Source organism: Prionailurus viverrinus, chromosome D4 (genome assembly GCF_022837055.1).
Source record: "Prionailurus viverrinus isolate Anna chromosome D4, UM_Priviv_1.0, whole genome shotgun sequence".
NCBI lineage: Eukaryota > Metazoa > Chordata > Mammalia > Carnivora > Felidae > Prionailurus > Prionailurus viverrinus.
The window spans coordinates 7,198,089-7,217,100 of record NC_062573.1 but is presented as its reverse complement, the minus strand read 5'-3'; the positions used below and the strand labels follow the sequence as shown (position 1 = coordinate 7,217,100).

The 19,012-nt window shown below is 43.5% G+C and overlaps 2 protein-coding genes and 1 long non-coding RNA gene across 6 annotated transcripts in view; 1 reads left to right on the top strand and 2 right to left on the bottom strand.

Moving 5' to 3' along the window:
- Positions 1-1,325, bottom strand: part of LOC125150314 (N-acetyllactosaminide alpha-1,3-galactosyltransferase-like 1) — a 13,966-nt gene extending 12,641 nt beyond the window's left edge. The window contains exons 1-2 of the mRNA XM_047830057.1: positions 993-1,325; positions 202-287 (exon numbers count right to left, since the gene is read on the bottom strand). Coding sequence (XP_047686013.1) covers positions 202-287; positions 993-1,013 — 107 coding nt within the window. The 5' untranslated portion in view covers positions 1,014-1,325. The remainder of the gene's footprint in view (positions 1-201; positions 288-992) is intronic.
- Positions 1-19,012, top strand: part of LOC125150315 (uncharacterized) — a 22,534-nt gene extending 3,522 nt beyond the window's left edge. The window contains exons 3-4 of the long non-coding RNA XR_007146303.1: positions 566-682; positions 16,186-19,012. This is a non-coding gene — a long non-coding RNA (uncharacterized LOC125150315). The remainder of the gene's footprint in view (positions 1-565; positions 683-16,185) is intronic.
- Positions 13,460-19,012, bottom strand: part of GGTA1 (glycoprotein alpha-galactosyltransferase 1 (inactive)) — a 57,523-nt gene continuing 51,970 nt past the window's right edge. For all 4 annotated transcript variants that reach the window (XM_047830056.1, XM_047830053.1, XM_047830054.1 and 1 more), the window contains one exon: positions 13,460-16,081. In XM_047830056.1, coding sequence (XP_047686012.1) covers positions 15,388-16,081 — 694 coding nt within the window. In that variant the 3' untranslated portion in view covers positions 13,460-15,387. The remainder of the gene's footprint in view (positions 16,082-19,012) is intronic.

Genomic DNA, 19,012 nt, shown 5'->3' with positions numbered 1-19,012 from the left:
ACTTTTATGCTGAGGGTTATGTTTATGCTGATATATTTGAATGCCATTTGGATATTTTGGGGTATATTGGATTGGTATATATATATATGGGGGTATATTTGGAGGCTGATTTTATTCAGAGGGTGAACCTATCACCTTTCTGACATAACTAGATCTTTATCAAACCCCAGAATAAAATATACATTACTTTTTAAAAATTACCTGACATGATACTGTCTGTACAAAGCCCATAAAAACAATAAAAGTAATAGCAGTTGACTTGTTTTTCTTCTGTATTTCATCCTTTCCTAAGAGGAAAAAGAAACAGATAAAAATAGATTAAATATAGTACAATGAATACAGAGTAAGCTGTGTTGAATTGTGACTCTCCATGACTTTAGCTGATTTAATATATATTGGCTAGGAATTAAGGCACCTCTGGTCCTTGGATGTCTCTCTATATGAAAATAGAGTTAAGCCTGCGGAGACACTTTTTATGGGAGCCAGCTGCCCGAAGCCAGGACATTAGCTTGTCTAAGCTGGCCTTGATGCAAGAGATTTTATAAACTTCATTTGTCTTTTCTAGAGTACACAAGGCTTTTCCTGCAGAAGAGAAAAATACAAATGCCACTTCCCAGCCTAACTCACAGAGCGTGGTGTCAGAGAAAAGAGAAAATTGAGAAAATACTTGGACTTCAAAGAGGTATGTAGTTATGAAGGAACTATCTTTAGTGAAATAGTATTATGAAGTTCATCATCCCAAGACAGATGATAGGACTGATAACAGCATAAAATAGATGCTCCTTCTCAAAAGTATTTGAATATAAAATTGATTCCAAGCATGGGCTAGAGGCTAAACTATAAAGTTGAGATTATTTGTACATTGACTTGATATTTTAGCCATCAAGTTTGTAAAGCTCCTTTGTGATATTTCGTCTATGCAATATGAAATTGTGTGCAGAGAAGGAGTTGAATGTGTCTCGATTCGGTTGAAATGAAGGACAAACTCTTACCTTTTGTTTCCCTAAGATCATAGAGGACTTTTACACGGTTTCTTCCTTGGAGACTCAACACTTATGGCATGGTGGTTTGGGAAGACATGTGGAAAATCTCAAGTGGGCAGACAGTTTTCAAGCAGGACCTTCTGAGACCTTTGAAAAATCATGAATCAGATACCCTGGTAGTGGTTCTTCGGCACTCCCCAGTTTGCCTGCTTATTATTTCAGTCTTCTGGAATGATGATGTCATCACATTCTCTTTTGATGATGAAAGAATTAGATACTTACAATCATAACAATTCATAAGCCAGTAGCTTCTCTTTGACATTACCAAGGGACTAGATTTTTCTCCCATTTAGGAAACAAACAAACGTAGGATCATTGAAGTTCTTTTCTTTACTTGAGGTTTTTTAAACCTTCTACTATGTTTTTAATTGAAGTACAACTTACATAACGCAAAACACATGCAATTTAGGTGTACAGTTTATTGTGTTTTTTTACACATGTACATGTATATGTAAAAACTATTAATTAAGACACAGAACGTCTCCACGACCCCAGTATTTTTTTCTTGTGCCCCTTTGAGTCATTACCGTCTCCCCGCCCAGGAAATCAGTGTTCTGATTTCTATGACTACAGCTGAGTTATTCCTGCCATGGAAGGTCATATAAATAGTGTTGTATGACAGGTACTCTGCATTTGGTTTTTTTTCACTCATGGTTTTGCAACTCATGTATGTTGTGTGTATCTTATACATACCAAAAAGTTAATTCAAAACAAATTACAGATCGAACCGTACAAGCTAAAGCCACAAGCTTTTAGAGAAAAACATAGGAAGATGTCTTTCTAACTTGGGGATAGATAAAGGTCTCTTAGGAGGTGACAGAAGACAATAACTAAAAAAATGATAAGTTGTTACCTCATTATAATTAGAAGACTTTTGCTTGTCAAAAGACACCATTAATAAATTAATAATGATCCATTACTACTCACAAATGGTTTATAGTAACCTAAATGATACATACCAATACATGATTCATTCAGGAAATGAAATCCGTATTAATGTTAGAAGGTTTGTTTGTTTATTGTTTTTTTATTTAGAGAGGGAGAGAGAGTGTGAGCAGGGGAAGGGCAGAGAGGGGGGTAGGGGAGAGAGAATCCTAAGCTGTGCTGACAACACAGAGCCTAATGAGGGGCTTAAACCCATGAACCGTGAGATCATGACCTGTACCAGAATCAAGAGTCAGCAGCTTAACAGACTGAGCCACCCAGGTGCCCCTAATGTTAGAAGTTTTCTGTTGATCTCCATTAATCCTAGAAAAAAAGGAGGGTGGTGAAGGATGATAACAAAATTAAATTAATACAGAATTAGAATGTTTTGACTCATAGGAAAGTAAATTATACACTCCAATGCCCCCAGAGACGACAGTCATGAATTCTCGAAGGGAAAATAAAATAAAAATTAAATAAAACTATTTGAAGGCAAAAGAGATGGACCGAAACCAGGCTGCTCCTTGAAAGGAGGGAAATGTATTGGGTAAAGTTTACATTTATACAACTTTTCATTTTGAGGTTATCTCCCAATTTACACGGAAGTGGGTAGCTAGAACTCAGAGAAAGACTTGAGTCAGGATGAAACTGGTAGATGTCAAGGAGGCTGAAAAGTAATAAAGAAAATCCCAGAAAGAGGAACACAGAACGGAGAACCCCCAGATCTGCATAGAAACTGACTTAAATCCTGGATGACAACTAAACTGTCCATGAAGAGGAAAAACTACAGTTTCCCCAGGAAATAGCAACGTTGGAAATTGAGCAATTTCCACTTACGCCCCCTGCAGGATAAATGGAGTTTGGAATTTGAGTCCAGCCCAGGTAACTATCTGTCCACACAAGAATCAACACTCTTCAGAGGAAAATGAGAGAATCCTGAGTCTCTACGTGTCATCTATAATGTCAGGCATACATTTTGGAAAAGTTAACAGACATGCAAAGAAACAGAAATACGTGACCCATAGTGAAGAGAAAGAGATCCCAATATAACTCAGGTGTTAGAAATGGTAAACACAGGGGCGCCTGGGTGGCTCAGTCGGTTGAGCCTCCGACTTCAGCTCAGGTCATGATCTCACAGTCCGTAAGTTCGAGCCCCGTGTTGGGCTCTGTGCTGACAGCTCAGAGCCTGGAGCCTGTTTCAGATTCTGTGTCTCCCTCTCTCTCTGCCCCTCCCCTATTCATGCTCTGTCTCTCTCTGTCTCAAAAATAAATAAACGTTAAAAAAAAAAAAAGAAATGGTAAACACAGACCTTAAAGCAACAATTATAAAAATTTTTGAGGATTTATTGGAAAACTTGGCTAAAACAAAATGAACATACAGGAATTTCTCAGCAAAGAAATGGAAGCTATTTAAAAACAGACCTTCTAGGGACACTTGGGTGGCTCAGTCAGTTAAATGTCTGACTCTTGATTTCGGCTCAGGTCATGATCTCATGGTTTGTGGGATCAAGCCCCATGTCGAGCTCCCTGCTGTCAGCGCAGAACCCGCATGGAATCCTGTGTTCCCCCTCTCTCTCTGCCCCTCCCCTGCTCACACTCCCTCTCTCAAAAATTAATCAACATTTAAAAAAATTTTTTTTCAACGTTTTATTTATTTTTGGGACAGAGAGAGACAGAGCATGAACGGGGGAGGGGCAGAGAGAGAGAGGGAGACACAGAATCGGAAACAGGCTCCAGGCTCCGAGCCATCAGCCCAGAGCCTGACGCGGGGCTCGAACTCACGGACCGCGAGATCGTGACCTGGCTGAAGTCAGACGCTTAACCGACTGCGCCACCCAGGCGCCCCAAAAATTAATCAACATTTTAAAGAAATCTAAGAAAAATGGACATTCTAGAACTTTAAAAGTACCATATTTGAAATGAGGATGTCAGTGGATGGGTTTACAAATGGATTGTATACAGTAGAAGAAAAGGTCAGTGAAATGAAAGACAGATCAATGCTAACCATCTTCTGTGAAAAAGAGAGGAAATGAAAATCCATTTACATTTACACTGCAGTCAGAAGCCACCTTAGCCATCCACATGCAGAAATTTCCACATTCTCTCATTACGATAGTCTCTCCAAGAGGAGGGCCTTCTGGAGGAGGGAAAAAGAAGGGGAAGCAGTGTCTGGTGGTTCAGCAAATAGGATGGCGAGGCATGAGCCGGCATAAGAATGTTCAAAACCTGTTTTAAAGCCCATCCGCTTTCAGGAGGTGTTTGAGATGGCTTACTATTAAGAAGGTATAAGCAGGGATACAACACAAGCATTTTTTTTAAGGCAACAGAAAAAGAAACATTTATTTAGTCACTTAGGTCGGTGTTTTCACATGACCTTGGGCGTCCTTGCCACTTCATCAGAATGAAGGTTTAACCTTCATGTAAGTACTGTAAGGAGGGACTTACTTCTATCATTTAGCTATTTGTTTTCTATATGCCTTGTGCCTTTTTTTTTGTTCCTTATTTTCTGCATTACTGTCTTCTTTCATGTTTAATTTTTTGTGGTGAAGTATTTAAATTCTTTTTGCATTTCCTTTTGTGTGTGTTCTGTGGCTATTTTCTTCATGGTTATTATGGGGTACATTTCAATTCCTGAAGTTATTACACTCAAGTTAGAATTTATACCACCTTAACTTCAATGACATACCGAAACTGTTCCTTCACACCCCTGTCCCCACCTCTCTTGATTGTTGATGTCACAGAATTACATCTTTATACATGGTGTCTCCAAAAACCATAAACAAATAACTCTTTGAAATCCATTAGCCTCTTGGGGCGCCTGGGTGGCGCAGTCGGTTAAGCGTCCGACTTCAGCCAGGTCACGATCTCGCGGTCTGTGAGTTCGAGCCCCGCGTCAGGCTCTGGGCTGATGGCTCGGAGCCTGGAGCCTGTTTCCCATTCTGTGTCTCCCTCTCTCTCTGCCCCTCCCCTGTTCATGCTCTGTCTCTCTCTCTCCCCAAAATAAATAAACGTTGAGAAAAAAAAAAAATTAAAAAAAAAAAAGAAATCCATTAGCCTCTTAAATTATGTAGCAAACAAAATTTGGAGTTACAAACCAAAGTTATAATAATACTAGCCTTTAGACTAGTAATTTTTAAGACTCTATTAGTCTCTAAAGTAACATAGGAAACAGAAACTAGAGTTGTACACTGTCGTTACAATACTGGCTTTTATAATTGCCCATGTATTTTATTTTGTTTATTTTTTTTATTTTTTTAAGTTTATTTATTATTTATTTTGAGAAAGAGAGAGAGAGAGAGAGAGAAAGGGGGGGGAGGAGAGGGGGAAGAGAGAGAGGGCGAGAGAGAGGATTCCAAGTAGGCTCCACACTGTCAGTGCAGAGGTGATGTAGGACTCAAACCCACAAAGCGTGAGATCATGACCTGAGCTGAAGTCAGATGCTTAACTTACTGAGCCACCCAGGCAACCCTATTTTTTATTTTTTTAATGTACATATTTTCAATGTTTATTTATTTTTGAGAGAGAAGAGGGAGCACTAGCAGGGGAGGGGCAGAGAGAGAGGGGGGACAGAGGAACTGAAGAGGGCTCTGCACCGACAGTGGAGAGCCTGATGCGGGGCTCAAACTCACAAACTGAGAGATCATGACCTGAGCCGGAGTCAGATGCAACCAGCTGAGCCAACCAGGTGCCCTGCCCATGTGTTTACTTTGATGAATATCTTTACTTTTCCATATAGCTTTGAGTTACTATCTAATGTCCTTTCATTTCACCCTGCAAGACTCTCTTCTGACTTTCAGTTTCTAATGAGAAATCTGCCAGTAATCTTATTAAGGATCCCTTGTATGTGATGAGTCATTTCTCTCTTGCTGTTTTCAAGATTCTCTTTGTCTTTATCTTAATTTTTCAAAAGTTTGATTATAATGTGTCTCAGTGTAGGGTCTTTTTCAGTTCATCTTACTTGGAGTTGATTGAGCTTCGTGGATGTTTATATTCATCTCTTTCATCAAACTTGGGATGTTTTCATGCATTATTTCTTGACATATTCTCTCTTTCTCTTCTTCCGGGATGCCCCCAACGCATATGTTGCTCTGCTCAATGATGTCCCATGTTTCTTAGGCTCTGTTCACTTTTCTTCAATCTTTTTACTTTTCATTCCTCAAACTCGATATTTATTGTCCTGTCTTCAAGCTCACTGATTCTTCCTTTTGCCTGCTTAAATCTGCCTTTAAATCCCTCTAGTGAATATTTCATTTTAGTTATTGTCATTTTCAGCTCTAGGATTTCTTTTTGGTTGCTCTTTAGGCTTTCTCTCTATTTTACTTCCATTTTGTTCATACATCATTTTCTTGACTTCTCCCACATCTTCTTTTCATTCTCTGAGCATCTTTGACAGTTGTCTTTGTCTAATATATTGGCCATCAGGCCTTTTTCAGGAACAATTTCTGTTTATTTTTCTCCTTTGAATGAGCCATACTTTTCTGTTTCCTTGTATGCCTTGTGATTTTTTTCTTGAAAACTGGACATTTAAATCTAATACTGTGATACCTCTGGAAGTTAGATTTTCCTCTTTCCCCAAGGTTAGCTGTTTTTTGTTATTGTTTTCATTTATTGTTTTTGCTTTTTTTTTCTTTTTAATTATAGGCTGTCTCTGTGCCAAGGATCAGGATAAGTTGTAAATTTAACATCTTCTAGGTCTTTTCTGAGTATTTCCTTGGGTATGCATGGTCACTTACTAATTTCCCTGTATATGTAGTCTTTATCGAGTCTCCTAGTCTTTCGTATCTGGCTCCCCAAAGAGGAAAAGAGAAAAATGAGAAGAGCGAAAAGGAGTGCTGGCCCTTTAAATCCCCTGGCTGTCACTTCAGCTGAAGGGGGAGGGGCTGGCAACAATGCGGAAGGGGCAACAATAGATGCCCGCCTCTTTGTCTGCACCTCTGTGATCCTAAGCAGCAATTAGTGATCAGAGCCCATTCTGGCTCCCATAAGCTGCCAGGAACATGTGCACAACTGCCTGCCACATGGCTGGGGGTGGAGAATAGGTGGCCGCTACTGTGCTAAGAGCTGAAATTGACCAAAATTAATCTTAATCTACCGTCCAAGCCCTCCCTTGGAAGTTGCAAGCTTTCAATAGACTCCAGAGTTCCAAAATCGTTACGTCAGACACATTCTGCCAGTGCAATTATTGTCTAGGTGGGGAGACAGATTCCTGGTGTTTCCTATTCCACCATGTTCCCAGAATCATCTTTACCTGGGAAGTTTTTAGAAGTCCTAACACCCATCCAATTGAATCAGAATTTGGGGGGTTGGAACCAGGCATCAATATTAGTTCTCCAGGTAATTCCAGGATGCAGCCAGGTTTGAGAACCAGGGCTTTATACTCCCTACAGCCACGAGAGAGGCATAACTCCTATGGGCTAGTTTGGATTTTGGAATCAGGTGCCCTGCGCATGAGGATATCCAGCTGCCTTGCATTTGCCTGATAATATAAAAGCAGTAACCTTCAGTGAGATCCGGGACAAGAGAAAGTTCTCCAGCTGGTCCAGCTTGCGGGCCAGTTGCCCTGCTACTGAACTCTTAGAGCCAATCCTATCTTACATAGTTCAAAGAATCTGTAGAATGGGATGATGGATGAAGACTGTGAAGCCTTGATGGAAAACTTAGAGCAGAGGCCCATTGAATTCCAAGGTGAGGAAATGCCTCTGGAGCACATAACCATCATGTCCTTCTTTTAAACGGTGTTGCTATAATTTTTCCTTTTTCCTTCATTGTGATTCACCACTGACTCTAGTGTATGTGGGTGTGAGCTATGTTTACCCCTTATTTTACAGATTGCTGATAGTCCGATGGGTTCTCTAAGGAACCAAAGGGGGGAAATAGTTATGACCTGGGGTCCGTAGACTCTGAGAAGCCTGGCCTTCTGATGTTATCTGTGGATTCTGTGGTCTGGTATTAGGAGAGGGGACTGTGCTCAGGTGGTACATAACATTTTTGGATCACGGTAGCAGGGAATGTTTTAGATATTTTAGATACCTATTTTAGAAGTGATTGACAGCTAGACAGCTGTAAGTGGAATGTGGGGGACACTCGGAGAGGCACCTACCCAGCTCACAACAATATGTCCTTCGAACTGCCCTGCAGTGTGATCCACAGCCGCTGGGAGCAGGGTCGATGCTGTGCTGTTTGGGTTTTCTTTTCCAGGAATTTAAAGGTTGGGGTTTTTTTTAATGTTTTATTTATTTTTGAGAGAGAAAGCACCAGTGGGGGGAGGGGCAGAGAAAGGGGGGGACAGAGGATCCAAAGCAGGCTCTGCACTGACAGCAGTGAGCCCCATGCAGGGATCGAACCCACGAACCTCGTGATCATGACCCAAGCTGAAGTCGGACGCTCAACCGACTGAGCCACCCAGGTGCCCCAGGAATTTAAAGTTTTGAAGGAAGAAACCCTGAGTCTGGAAATAGTGGGGGGCCAAGCTATGCTGACAGACCCCTAGGGAAAGTTCACAAGTTTTAGCTGTTGAAGCTCTTCGAACTTCCCTGGCTCTTGCTCATGGCCCGGTTACAGTGATGGGCCGGGAAATTTTTATACAACCAACTCCTAAAAAAGAAAAATGGAAGAGGAAGCAAAGGAAACAAGAAGTCCTGCAATGTTTGTTGACCCCCATGGTGTAAACACGCCCACTGGGGCCCATATCAAGCTCCCACGGTGAGGTCACCACACAGGGAGTTGGGGGGCAAGGAGGTATGCTACGGTGGCCAACTCTTTCTTGTATTCAGTGGAACTTTCCCTACCAAAAAATAACCTCCCCTAAATCTCCCTTTCAGATTTAGACAGCTCAGGGGGACGTCTGTTCCTTGCAATAAAAATACTTTTCCCTAAAATACCTAGCTAGCATAACCACGTTTCATTCTGAACAGTCAGTTCACTCAAAGTATCTTCTGATTTTGGCTGGTTTTTCACAGGCACATGCTTTAGATGTTTTTAGCTATTTTCATTTATTCATATCTTTTTCTACAATTGTGCAGTCTTCACCATATCTAGAGAGGAATGTGGTTTTTTTTTTTTTTTGAAAGTTTATTTATTTATTTTGAAAGAGAACGTGAGCAGAGAAGGGACAGAGAAAGAGGGAGAAAGAGAATCCCAAACAGGCTCCACGGAGCCCACTGCAGGGCTAGATGTGGGGCTCCATACGGGGCTTGATCCCATAACCCTGGGATCATGACCTGAACCAAGATTTGGATTTGGAAGCTCAACTGACTGAGCCAGCCAGGCGCCCTAGAATGTTTTTAATGGCTGCAGTAGCTTAGGCTAAGTGTTAACTTTGGAAATTCCTGCCCTCCAGTGTCCAGTATACAGAACTACTTCTGTCTTAGCTGTGGAATGTTACAGGAGTAAGAAGAGGTGAGTTCGAGGCTCTTGACACCCATCAGGGACTATTCCTAGGGTATAGGCCGTTAGGTATTGTGCATATTGACTCCCCAGTGTTTCTTAGTTAATGAAGTCCAAAGGAAATTTTACACCATGGTTTCTCAACCTTGTCACTATTGACATTTTGAACCAGATAATTATTGGGTGTGTGTGCGGGGGGCGGGGGGCTGTCCTGTGCATTGTAGGAGGTTTAGCAACATCCCTGGCCTCTACCCACTAAATATGAATAGCATCCCCAGCCCCCAAGTTAACCAACGATATCTTGGACATTGCCAAACATCCCTGGGGTCAGGGCAGGGGGGAATGGTGGTCCTGTAAAATGATCCTGGTTGTCTGGCTGAGAGGTGCCTGAGTGACTCAGTAGGTTAAGCATCTGACTTTGGCTCAGGTCACGATCTCGCTGTTCGTGAGTTCAGGCCCCATGTTGGGCTCTGTGTTGATAGCTCAAAGCCTGGAGCCTGCTTCCGATTCTGTGTCTAGCTTCTCTCTCTGCCTCTCCCCTGCTTGTACTCTGTCTCTCCAAAATAAATAGACATTAAAAAATAAAATAAAATAAAATAAAATAAAATAAAATAAAATCATCTTGGTTGAGAACCACTGCTCCACACTGATGAACCCAATTTGACCCAGCAGCACTGAACTTAAGCAGCACTGAACCTAGCAGGTTATGGCCCCAGGTTAGAGCCCGAAGCACAGGTCCCCATACTGTGTACGACATACAGGATGGAAAGTTCCAGGTGCCAGATGTGAAAGCATGCTTTGTGGTAGGACATAGAGTCTACAATCAAAATTTAAAAATTTTAAATTAAAAACAATCATTTCTTATTAGGCATGATGGGAGTGGGTGTGATGATTCATTCATTCATTCATTCATTCATTTAGTAGCTATGCATTAAGTGGTGTCTCTGAGGTAGGTGATGTAATAAGGGCTGGAACTGATGCAAAGGCAAACTATGGACCTGCTTTAAGCAGCTAACAATTCTAGAAGGGTTCAACGGGGATATCTTCAGTTACAAGAGAAAGCCCATTTCCATCTGACTTAATAATGGGACTCACACATTTGAAAAGCCCACAAGCAGTGCAGGCTTCAGGTAAGGCTGGAGCCAGGGACTCAGGTTGTCGTCAAGGACTGCATTTCCTTCAGCGTCCCTGTTCCTCGTGTCCTATTGTCCGTTTCATCCTAACTCTGACCTCCCTGTGGTCAAGCTCCCAATACAACATGTGTCCTCATTTCCCAAGAGAACCTGAGATTCGCTTTCATTGGACCAATTTAGGTCACCTGCCCACCACTGAATCAACCATTGCCACCAAGGGCATGGGAAGTGCTGATCGGCTTAGTCTGGATCCTTTGCTCCATAGAAATCATGGAGACTCCATAAAGGAGCCCAGGCATTGCTAGGAGGGGAGAAAGAGAGCCACAAATGCTACACATATGTGGAGTCCTCATCCAGCCAAAGTGCTCACATGTTCTTTACCACTTTCCATGCAGGCTCTGCCAGGTGATTTCGTCTAGTACCAAGGCCCCGGCACCATTTGTGTGGGTCTCCACAAAGGTCTCCTGGTAGTCCTCTGTGCTTCACATCTGCTGCTCTTCCCCCTGGAACCCATTCCGTCTCCACTCCTCAGTCACCCCCTTCTCTTCTCTCAAAGCTCAGTTCAGAGTCAGCCCCTCTGACGCAGTCTCCTCCTCCCTTTCTCCATGCTTCCCTGGGCCCTGTATTGCTCATGTATCATTTGTCTGCTTCTCCAGCTTGGCTCTATGATGGCTTTAGACCTACATTCTAAGAGTTTTTGGTCTACTAAATTCTCTCTTGAATGCCTCATAAAGGAATTGAGAGCTTTTGGTGGTGATTCCTTTGGTGTCCTCCAGTTTCAAAAACAAGATGGTTAAAATGTGTGTGTGTGTGTGTGTGTGTGTGTGTGTGTGTGTGCATACGTTTGCATGCACATACATGAAAGAGAGAGTGGGGGAAGCAGATGGGAGCTGTGGAAAGAGCAAAGGCTTTAGACAGTCCTGGGTTTGAATCCTAGTCTGTGCCCTTACAGATCTGAGGCTTTGACGGCTGGACCCTCACTTAACTCTGCTTTCTCTCCTTAAAAAGTATGCATCACATGTTACGCATTCACTTTCTATGAGGCTTCACCCCTGTTGGTTTGCTATTGTGCCTATGTTCATTTATGCATATTCATTTATGTAAGGTACATTTAACAAACAGTGCATTTAATAAATACTTGTTAACTGTAAGTATTGCCATAACTGTGATTCCCTTATCAGTAAATCACATGGTGACTTTGGCTGGGAGACATCAAAGATGGTGTCATTCCAAGGATAAGAGAAGTGAGGCCCTTCAGGGCTTGAAGAAACCTGTCCCCTTCCAGCTGCATGGGACCCCCAGGTTAGAGAAGGAGTGGAAGGAGGAGGCATGGCTGTCCCTTCCACCTGCCCCCTCTGCCCAATCATGCCCTCCAAGGCACTGCCTTGGCACAACAGTGCAGTGTGTGTCCGCAGGGATTGCATCAGCCCTGCAGGCACAAAGTAAAGAATTATCACAGGGGCGCCTGGGTGGCTCAGTTGGTTAAGCATCCAACTTGATTTCAGCTCAGGCCTGATCCCACAGTTCGTAAGTTTGGGCCCTGCTTTGGGCTCTGCGCTGCCTGTACGGAGTCTATTGGGAATTCTCTCTCTCCTTCTCTGCCCCTTCCCTGCTAGTTCTCTCTCTCTCTGTCTCAAAATAAAATTTAAAAAGAAAAATGTTTTATTTTTTAAAGAGAATGATCACAGTCTTTTATTTATTTATTTTTTATAGGATCCATTTTAAATAATTTAATGCATTTGGGGAGGTTTCATGCAGAAAAAGTGGGAAATAGTACAACAGGCTTGGGGACACAGTTTTTATTTAAAAAAAATTTTTAATGTTTATTTATTTTTGAGAGAGAGGGAGAGAGAGAGAGAGAGAGAGAGAGAGCAAGTGGGGGAGGGGCAGAGAGAGAGGGAGACACGGAATCCGAAGCAGGCTCCAGGCTCTGAGCTGCCAGCACAGAGCCTGACACAGGGCTCGAACCCACGAACCACCAGATCATGACCTGAGCAGAAGTTGGATGCTTAACCGACTGAGCCACCCAGGTGCCCCTTACACACCTAATTTTTAAAATATTCTTATGGAAAAATGCCCCTTTATAAGATACTTCTATAAAGTTGCATCTTCCGGGACGTCTGAGTGGCTCAGTCGGTTAGGCTGCTATTGATTTCGGCTCAGGTCATGGTCTCATGGTTCGTAGGTTCGAGCCCCGAGTCGGGGTCTGGTGCTGACAGCGTGAAGCCTGCTTGGGATTCTCTCTCTCCCCTTCTCTCTCTGTTCCTCCCCCACTTGTGTTCTCTCTCTCTCAAAATAAATAAACTAAAAAACAAATAAAGTTGCATTTTCCTTGATATGAAACACACGCAGCCCTTCGTACGTGTATGTTAACACATTTATCCTTGCCAGCTTCTCTGGTTTGAGCTTCAGCTCAGTCATTTGCTAGCTGGGTGGCTAACCTTGCTGAATATCACTCTGCTTATCTATAAAATGAAAATAATCCTCTCCAATGAGGGAATGATGCCCTGGTGTATATCCAGTGTGCCACACTACATCAGTCCGGCCGGTTTTCATCTTTCCATTTATTACAAATACACCCGCCCTGACTTTGCTGGAGATCCAGCCTTTTTCCAGAGCCTCCTTGGCCACATATATTCCCCAGAGGTCAGGACTAATAATCCCCAGATGTAGTTATGACACTGTTTTCTCCCTCTGTGCTGGCGCCCCACCCTGGGGTTGAAGAGCAAGCCTTTTTCTTTCTGGTTCCTCCACTGGCAGTTAATTATTTCAATGCACCACTTTGGAAGGCTCTCCATAAGCACTTATCGTTTTGAAAGCTTGGGACTCTCAACCATGTTCTATCTTTGTAATAGTGAACACATTTTTAAGAGGACATCAGGACTTTTTGGAGTCTAAGAATTTAAAATGTTACAACTGACGATCCTGAACATCTTTGGGAGAAAATGCACAATCCATGACCAGACCAGGATCTACTGAGAAAATAATTTATTCAATTGTGAATTGTGAATTTTATTTTTTTTTTTAATGTTTAAGAATAACTATCAATGAGATCTGGAGTTTGTTTGGGGATTTAAATTTAAATGAGTAAAAAAAATATCCAGATTCCCTCAAAAGTAAACATCAACCCTCTTCCCTAATCTTTTAAGAGAGATCATTTCTTTGGTTTAGGATTTAAATGCTTAACTGTCTCTACTCCAGAATGGATGGATCCCAGGAAAGGTCAGTTCTGGAGAGGCAGTGTCCTGACATGCGGTCTCCATTTTCTTTTACAAAGCCCATTTCTTCAGAATTTTTGTTGTTGTTGTCATTGTTGGTTTTGCTTCATTTTGCTGGGTTGTGAGATTTTCTGGCACGGATTGAAGAGTAGGAGGCACAGTGACATGGTAGAAAAAAATGTAGGTTTCACTGTATCAAATAAGCCCATTGTGCTGAACACCAAGCGCGGTGGCTCTTCAAATAAATCACTTAAAAGTGGAAACAAATGACCAAAACTGGAACACGAGCAAACTATAAATACACCTGCATATGTAAATGCTGCCTCCTAACTCCTGTACATCGAATTGCTCAACTTGAAGTAATGCGTAGGATTCCATAGCTTCTCTTAGAGAAGGGAATTGTATGTTAAGCTGTTCATTCATGAGGACTGGGTCTCTCACCGCCATCCCCTCTGCTTTCGATATAAAATCAATTAGCCATTTTATTAAATGTATCTGGTTGTCACACTTCAGTAGTGCAGACAGGGCAGGGGAAAACGAAAAGTTACTTGACCCAAGGGCTTTCCAAACTCCTTGATGTCGGCCCTCCAGGTTGGGGCGTGACGGGCTGCGGGGACCCTGAGGGTTAGAGCAGGTGGCAGCAGGGCATGTTGATGACTTATTGTCATGAAGCCCGGGTTTGGGAAACGTAACTCCTTGCAAGCCTCTTCTGTCCACTGCGGGCCGTTGCCTTCTCTGACACCATCCACTTCTCCGGCCAAGGAACTGAAGACCGGAGTCTGGCGGACTGAATGCGCCTTGGGCAAAACAAGAAACATCCTCCACTCAAGTCCCCGCAGTGCTGGTCGTTGCGGGTCTGAGGAAGCCAGAGACTACCCACCCTGCCCCCCACTCAGCGCCCGGATCCATGCTGTGTTTAAGGACCAGCCCCGTGCCCTGGGCCCCTCCCAGGTGGCCCACAGATATCAGCCTCCTCTTTTTCCACTCTCTTTGCTTTTCCATGGCAAACTCAACTCTGAGTCTGCTTTCACTCCATGCTGAGCAACCACTGGCTCATTCAGATTCCCCGTGACTCCAAACACGCGCCACCATGATCTCCCTTGGGAATCTCCACCAGGAAGATTCTGCATGGGAGCCAAACAACATTTTCCCGATGGGAAAAGAACACGGGTGGCAAATGGCCTGAAGCAGTCTGCCAGTGAAACCATGTGAGGATTGATTGCCAAGGTGGACCGTGCCCTTACTCAGAGTTCTTCTGTCGCCAAGCAACTCGATGATGCTTGGGACTCAGCAGAGGCACTGAAGTCAAGGGGATGACCCCCTCCCCCCACAATCGTATCTTGCTGCCAAACACTTCCCTTAGCACCCTTTTCTCCAGTACATTATCTGGCACATGTAGAGTGTTTCTGGCTTTTTCTTTGCCTGTGTCAATTTTTTGGTGAGCGTTTGGTCCAGTTGATAGTATTTCCCCCAAACCCAGAAGAGATCAGAAATCACTGGGAATTTACATCTGATTCCTGTAGGTTTCATCCTCCCATAATGCAAGGTTCAAAGTTACCAGGAAGAAGAGAAGTTGGCGGTTTGTTAGTATTGTTTAAAAGTTAAAATTAAGTGTTACTTTTCTGAGGAAGTAGCCAGAATGCTACTCTCTCAAATTCAGAAACCTACCGGCACAATTTAAAATCAGATATTATTTCTAACCAAATTATACTCTTTCGTCTGCCAAGATATCTTGACAATCTTAATATCTGAAGGCAAGCCTATATGATAATCCCAACAATATTCTGGGGACAAAATTTTAGTGGGTTTGTTGAGAAGGAAATACTTATTTAGGTGGCTTTCATCATGCCACTCGGCTTCTATGTCATTTTTCTTGTCCTGGAGAATTCCCTTGAAGCACTCCTGGGTGATGTTTAGGACCTGAGTGGGCGTTCCTCCAAAAATGGCAGCGTGGTAATAAAAATCTCCCTCGCCGAACGGAATGTATGCTGCGGATTCCTTCCGCCTCTCATAGGTAAACTCGTCAGGATCTGCCTTGTACCACCAGGCCTGTAGCTGAGCCACCGACTGGCCCAGGGTCTCCACTCCAAAGCTATCTTGGAAGACCTGGTCCACGTCCATGCAGAAGAGGAAGTCCACCTCATGCTGGATGTGGGCCACAATGTGCTCCCCGATGATCTTCATGCGCATCATGCTGATGTCCTGCCACCTCTTCTCAGGCTTGATCTCAAACACTTTGAAGGAACGCAGAGGACCCAGCTCTATCAAGGGCATCTTGGAGACATCGTCCACCATGATGTAAAATATGACTTTGTGGCCAACCATGAAGTACCTATTAGCAGATATTAAGAACTCCTCCAAGTAATGCTCAATGTATCTGAAACAAAGGAGAAGGGGACAAATTTAACCACTGGGATTTAACCACAGGAGGCTGCGTGCTATTCTAATCATCTTTTCGTTTTGTTTTGTTTTGTTTTGCAGTTTAGGGGAGGAATGGCTTCCCCTCTCCCAGACATGTGTTTTCCACATCTGATAGTGTAACATTCCTGGCTGCCTTCCACCATTCATTCGCTCCACTTTGGGGAAGAGGAGTGACTTACCTGCTGATTTTGGAAGAGTGACAGGGCCTCTGCAGCCCTGCCCCCACCACTCTGCCTCTTGGAAATGGCCACCAGCCAGGTGGGGAGAGTCTGTGCTCCGAACGGCTCGGGGCCTTAAAGTGAGCCCTAGTGAGACAGGCCCTACTCCACATCTGGAAGCCTGGGTACCTAATCTTTCGGATTCCGTGATTCAATAGCAGGAGACCTAGGGTCTGCAAATAGAAGCCACTTTCTCCGGCACCAGCTTTAACTGTGATAAAGGTGATGTTCACTATCATCTACCTTATTTAGCCTTTTGTCTTGTTTATCAGTTGGGCTGGACTGGGGGCAGGCAGAGTGGGTGCTAGTTATTTTTCCCCCAGCTTCACTGAGGTGGAATTGACATAGAGCAACGTGGGAGTGTCGGGCGTCCAAAGTGTTGATCTGACATGCTTACATATTACGCAATGATTACCACTATAGCCTTAGCTGATACCTCCATCGTGTCACATAACCACCGTCTCTTTTTTGTGGTGAGAACATTGGAGGTCTATTCTCTTAACAACTTTCAAGTGTATAATACGGTTTTATTAGCTATTATCACCAGGATATACACCAGATCCCTCGAACTTACTCATCTTATAACTGGAAATTTGTGTATCCTCTGCCCAACAGCAGGGGACACCACTTCTCCCTCAAACGATACCCAACGTTGCTCCTGCCCTACCAGATGCAAGAGTGACATCTGGGTCCTTTGGGGATGTATTAAGCCTAACCATCACCATTCTTATATCCTCCTCTGGGACCCAGAGAATGGGTTATGGGACGGGGATATCCCTCCATATTACATATTCACCCCGTGAGCCTCCCACTGCTCACCCCAAACGCCAATCCACTGTTAAGACACCACCATCGTAAGACTCATCCAAACACCAGAGCAAACAACCCCTGACTTAAGCTTGGTTTAACTATCTTTTCCTTGTTTTTCACAATACATTTTATTTCTTGGAGCATTTTTAGGTTCACAGCAACACTGAGCTGAAAGCACAGAAAGTTCCCATGTACCTTCCCTGCCCCCCCTCCATGGCTTCCCCCCCACTATCAATATCTAGCATCAGGGTGATACGTGCCTTGCAATCCATGAGCCTACACTGACATGTCCTTATCACCTCCTGGTTTACACTAAGATCCACTCTTGGTGTTGTACATTCCATGGATTTGGACAAACGTACAGTGACATGTATCCGTCACTGTGTATGGTATTATATGGAGTATTTTCACTGCCCTAAAAATCCTGTGTGCTGCCTGTTCATCCACCCCCGGCAACTACTGATCTTTGACTGTCTCCAGAGTGTTGCCTTTTCCAGAATGTCACAGAGTTGGAACCATACAGTATACAGCCCCTTTAGATTGGTTTCTGTCACTAAGTAACATGCATTCAAGGTTCCTTCATATCTTTGCCTGGCTTGATAGCTTATTTCTTTTTAGCACTGATAATATTCTAGATGTTACAGTTTATTTATCCACTCACCTACCGAAGGACGTCTTGGTGGCCTGCAAGTTTTGGCCATTAGGAATAAAGCTGCCGTAAACATCTGTGTATAGGGTTGTTTTGTAGACATAAGTTTCCAACTCCTTTGGCTGAACACCAAGGAGGGCCCTTGCTGGACTGCGTGGTACCATTAATGTTTAGTTTTGTAAGAATCTGCCAAACCATCTTCCAAATGGTTGCACCGTTTTACGTTCCTACCAGTAATGAATGAGCGTCTCTGTCGCTCCACACCCTTGCCAGCATTTGGCATTGTCAGTGTTTTGGATTTGGGCCATTCTAATGGGTGGGTGGCGATGTTTTAGCTATGTATGTATTCATTCAAGACACATCGTGTTGGTGTCTCCCGCGACCCAGGCTACACAGTAGTAGTCAGACAGCTTAACGCGACTCATGCAGACCCCAGACTCAGGCCCAGCTCAGTGAATGTGGACTGACTTTAATTTGCTGATCATGCCAGCAGCCAATCAAGATGTTTTGTGAGCCATTATAACCGGCACTCTGTTTTGCTTTTTGGTTGCTGCCTGGATTTCCTTTCTTTACTACCAAAATAAAGTGTGCTTTTAATGCCGCCCTCTAGAAGCCCGAGAGTTTACGGTACTGATTCATTTAAATGGAAAGAAGAGATCTGAGCAGTACAAACAGGGAGTTTAACACGGCTCTGTGGCCGATTGCCAGGAAATTCTTGGGCACTCTGGAACTTTAAGAAAAATCTATTGTGTTCTGAAGCTTCGGAGACAATCCAGGGGCAAGGGAGGAGGGAGCCCCTGGAGGTTTAACATTGTTTAGGGATTAAAACACTGCTGTTGGCTTCCTGCATTGTTATTTGAAAACAAACCAAACATCACACCTCCTAAAAGTCCAGATCCACTCTTGTGAGGATTTATTGCTGCTGAGCACCTCTCATGCCTCACAGCCGAGAGCATAGGGCTTTCCCCAGGATACGGGATTTACAAATAGGGCTTTCTCCAGGATATGCGATTTACGGCTTGGTTCTGCAGAGTCGCAAACTGGACGGTGAAGCCATTGTGGAGTGTTCTGTGCTTTTGGGGAACACCCGCATCGAATCCCTCTACGACATTCGTGTCGCGGGCTTAGGTGAGCTGAGTATCGCCTCCTGACTCAGAACGGTACAGAGTCTCCCGAGGAAAATGTCAAAACGCCAGAGTCAGCTGTCTCT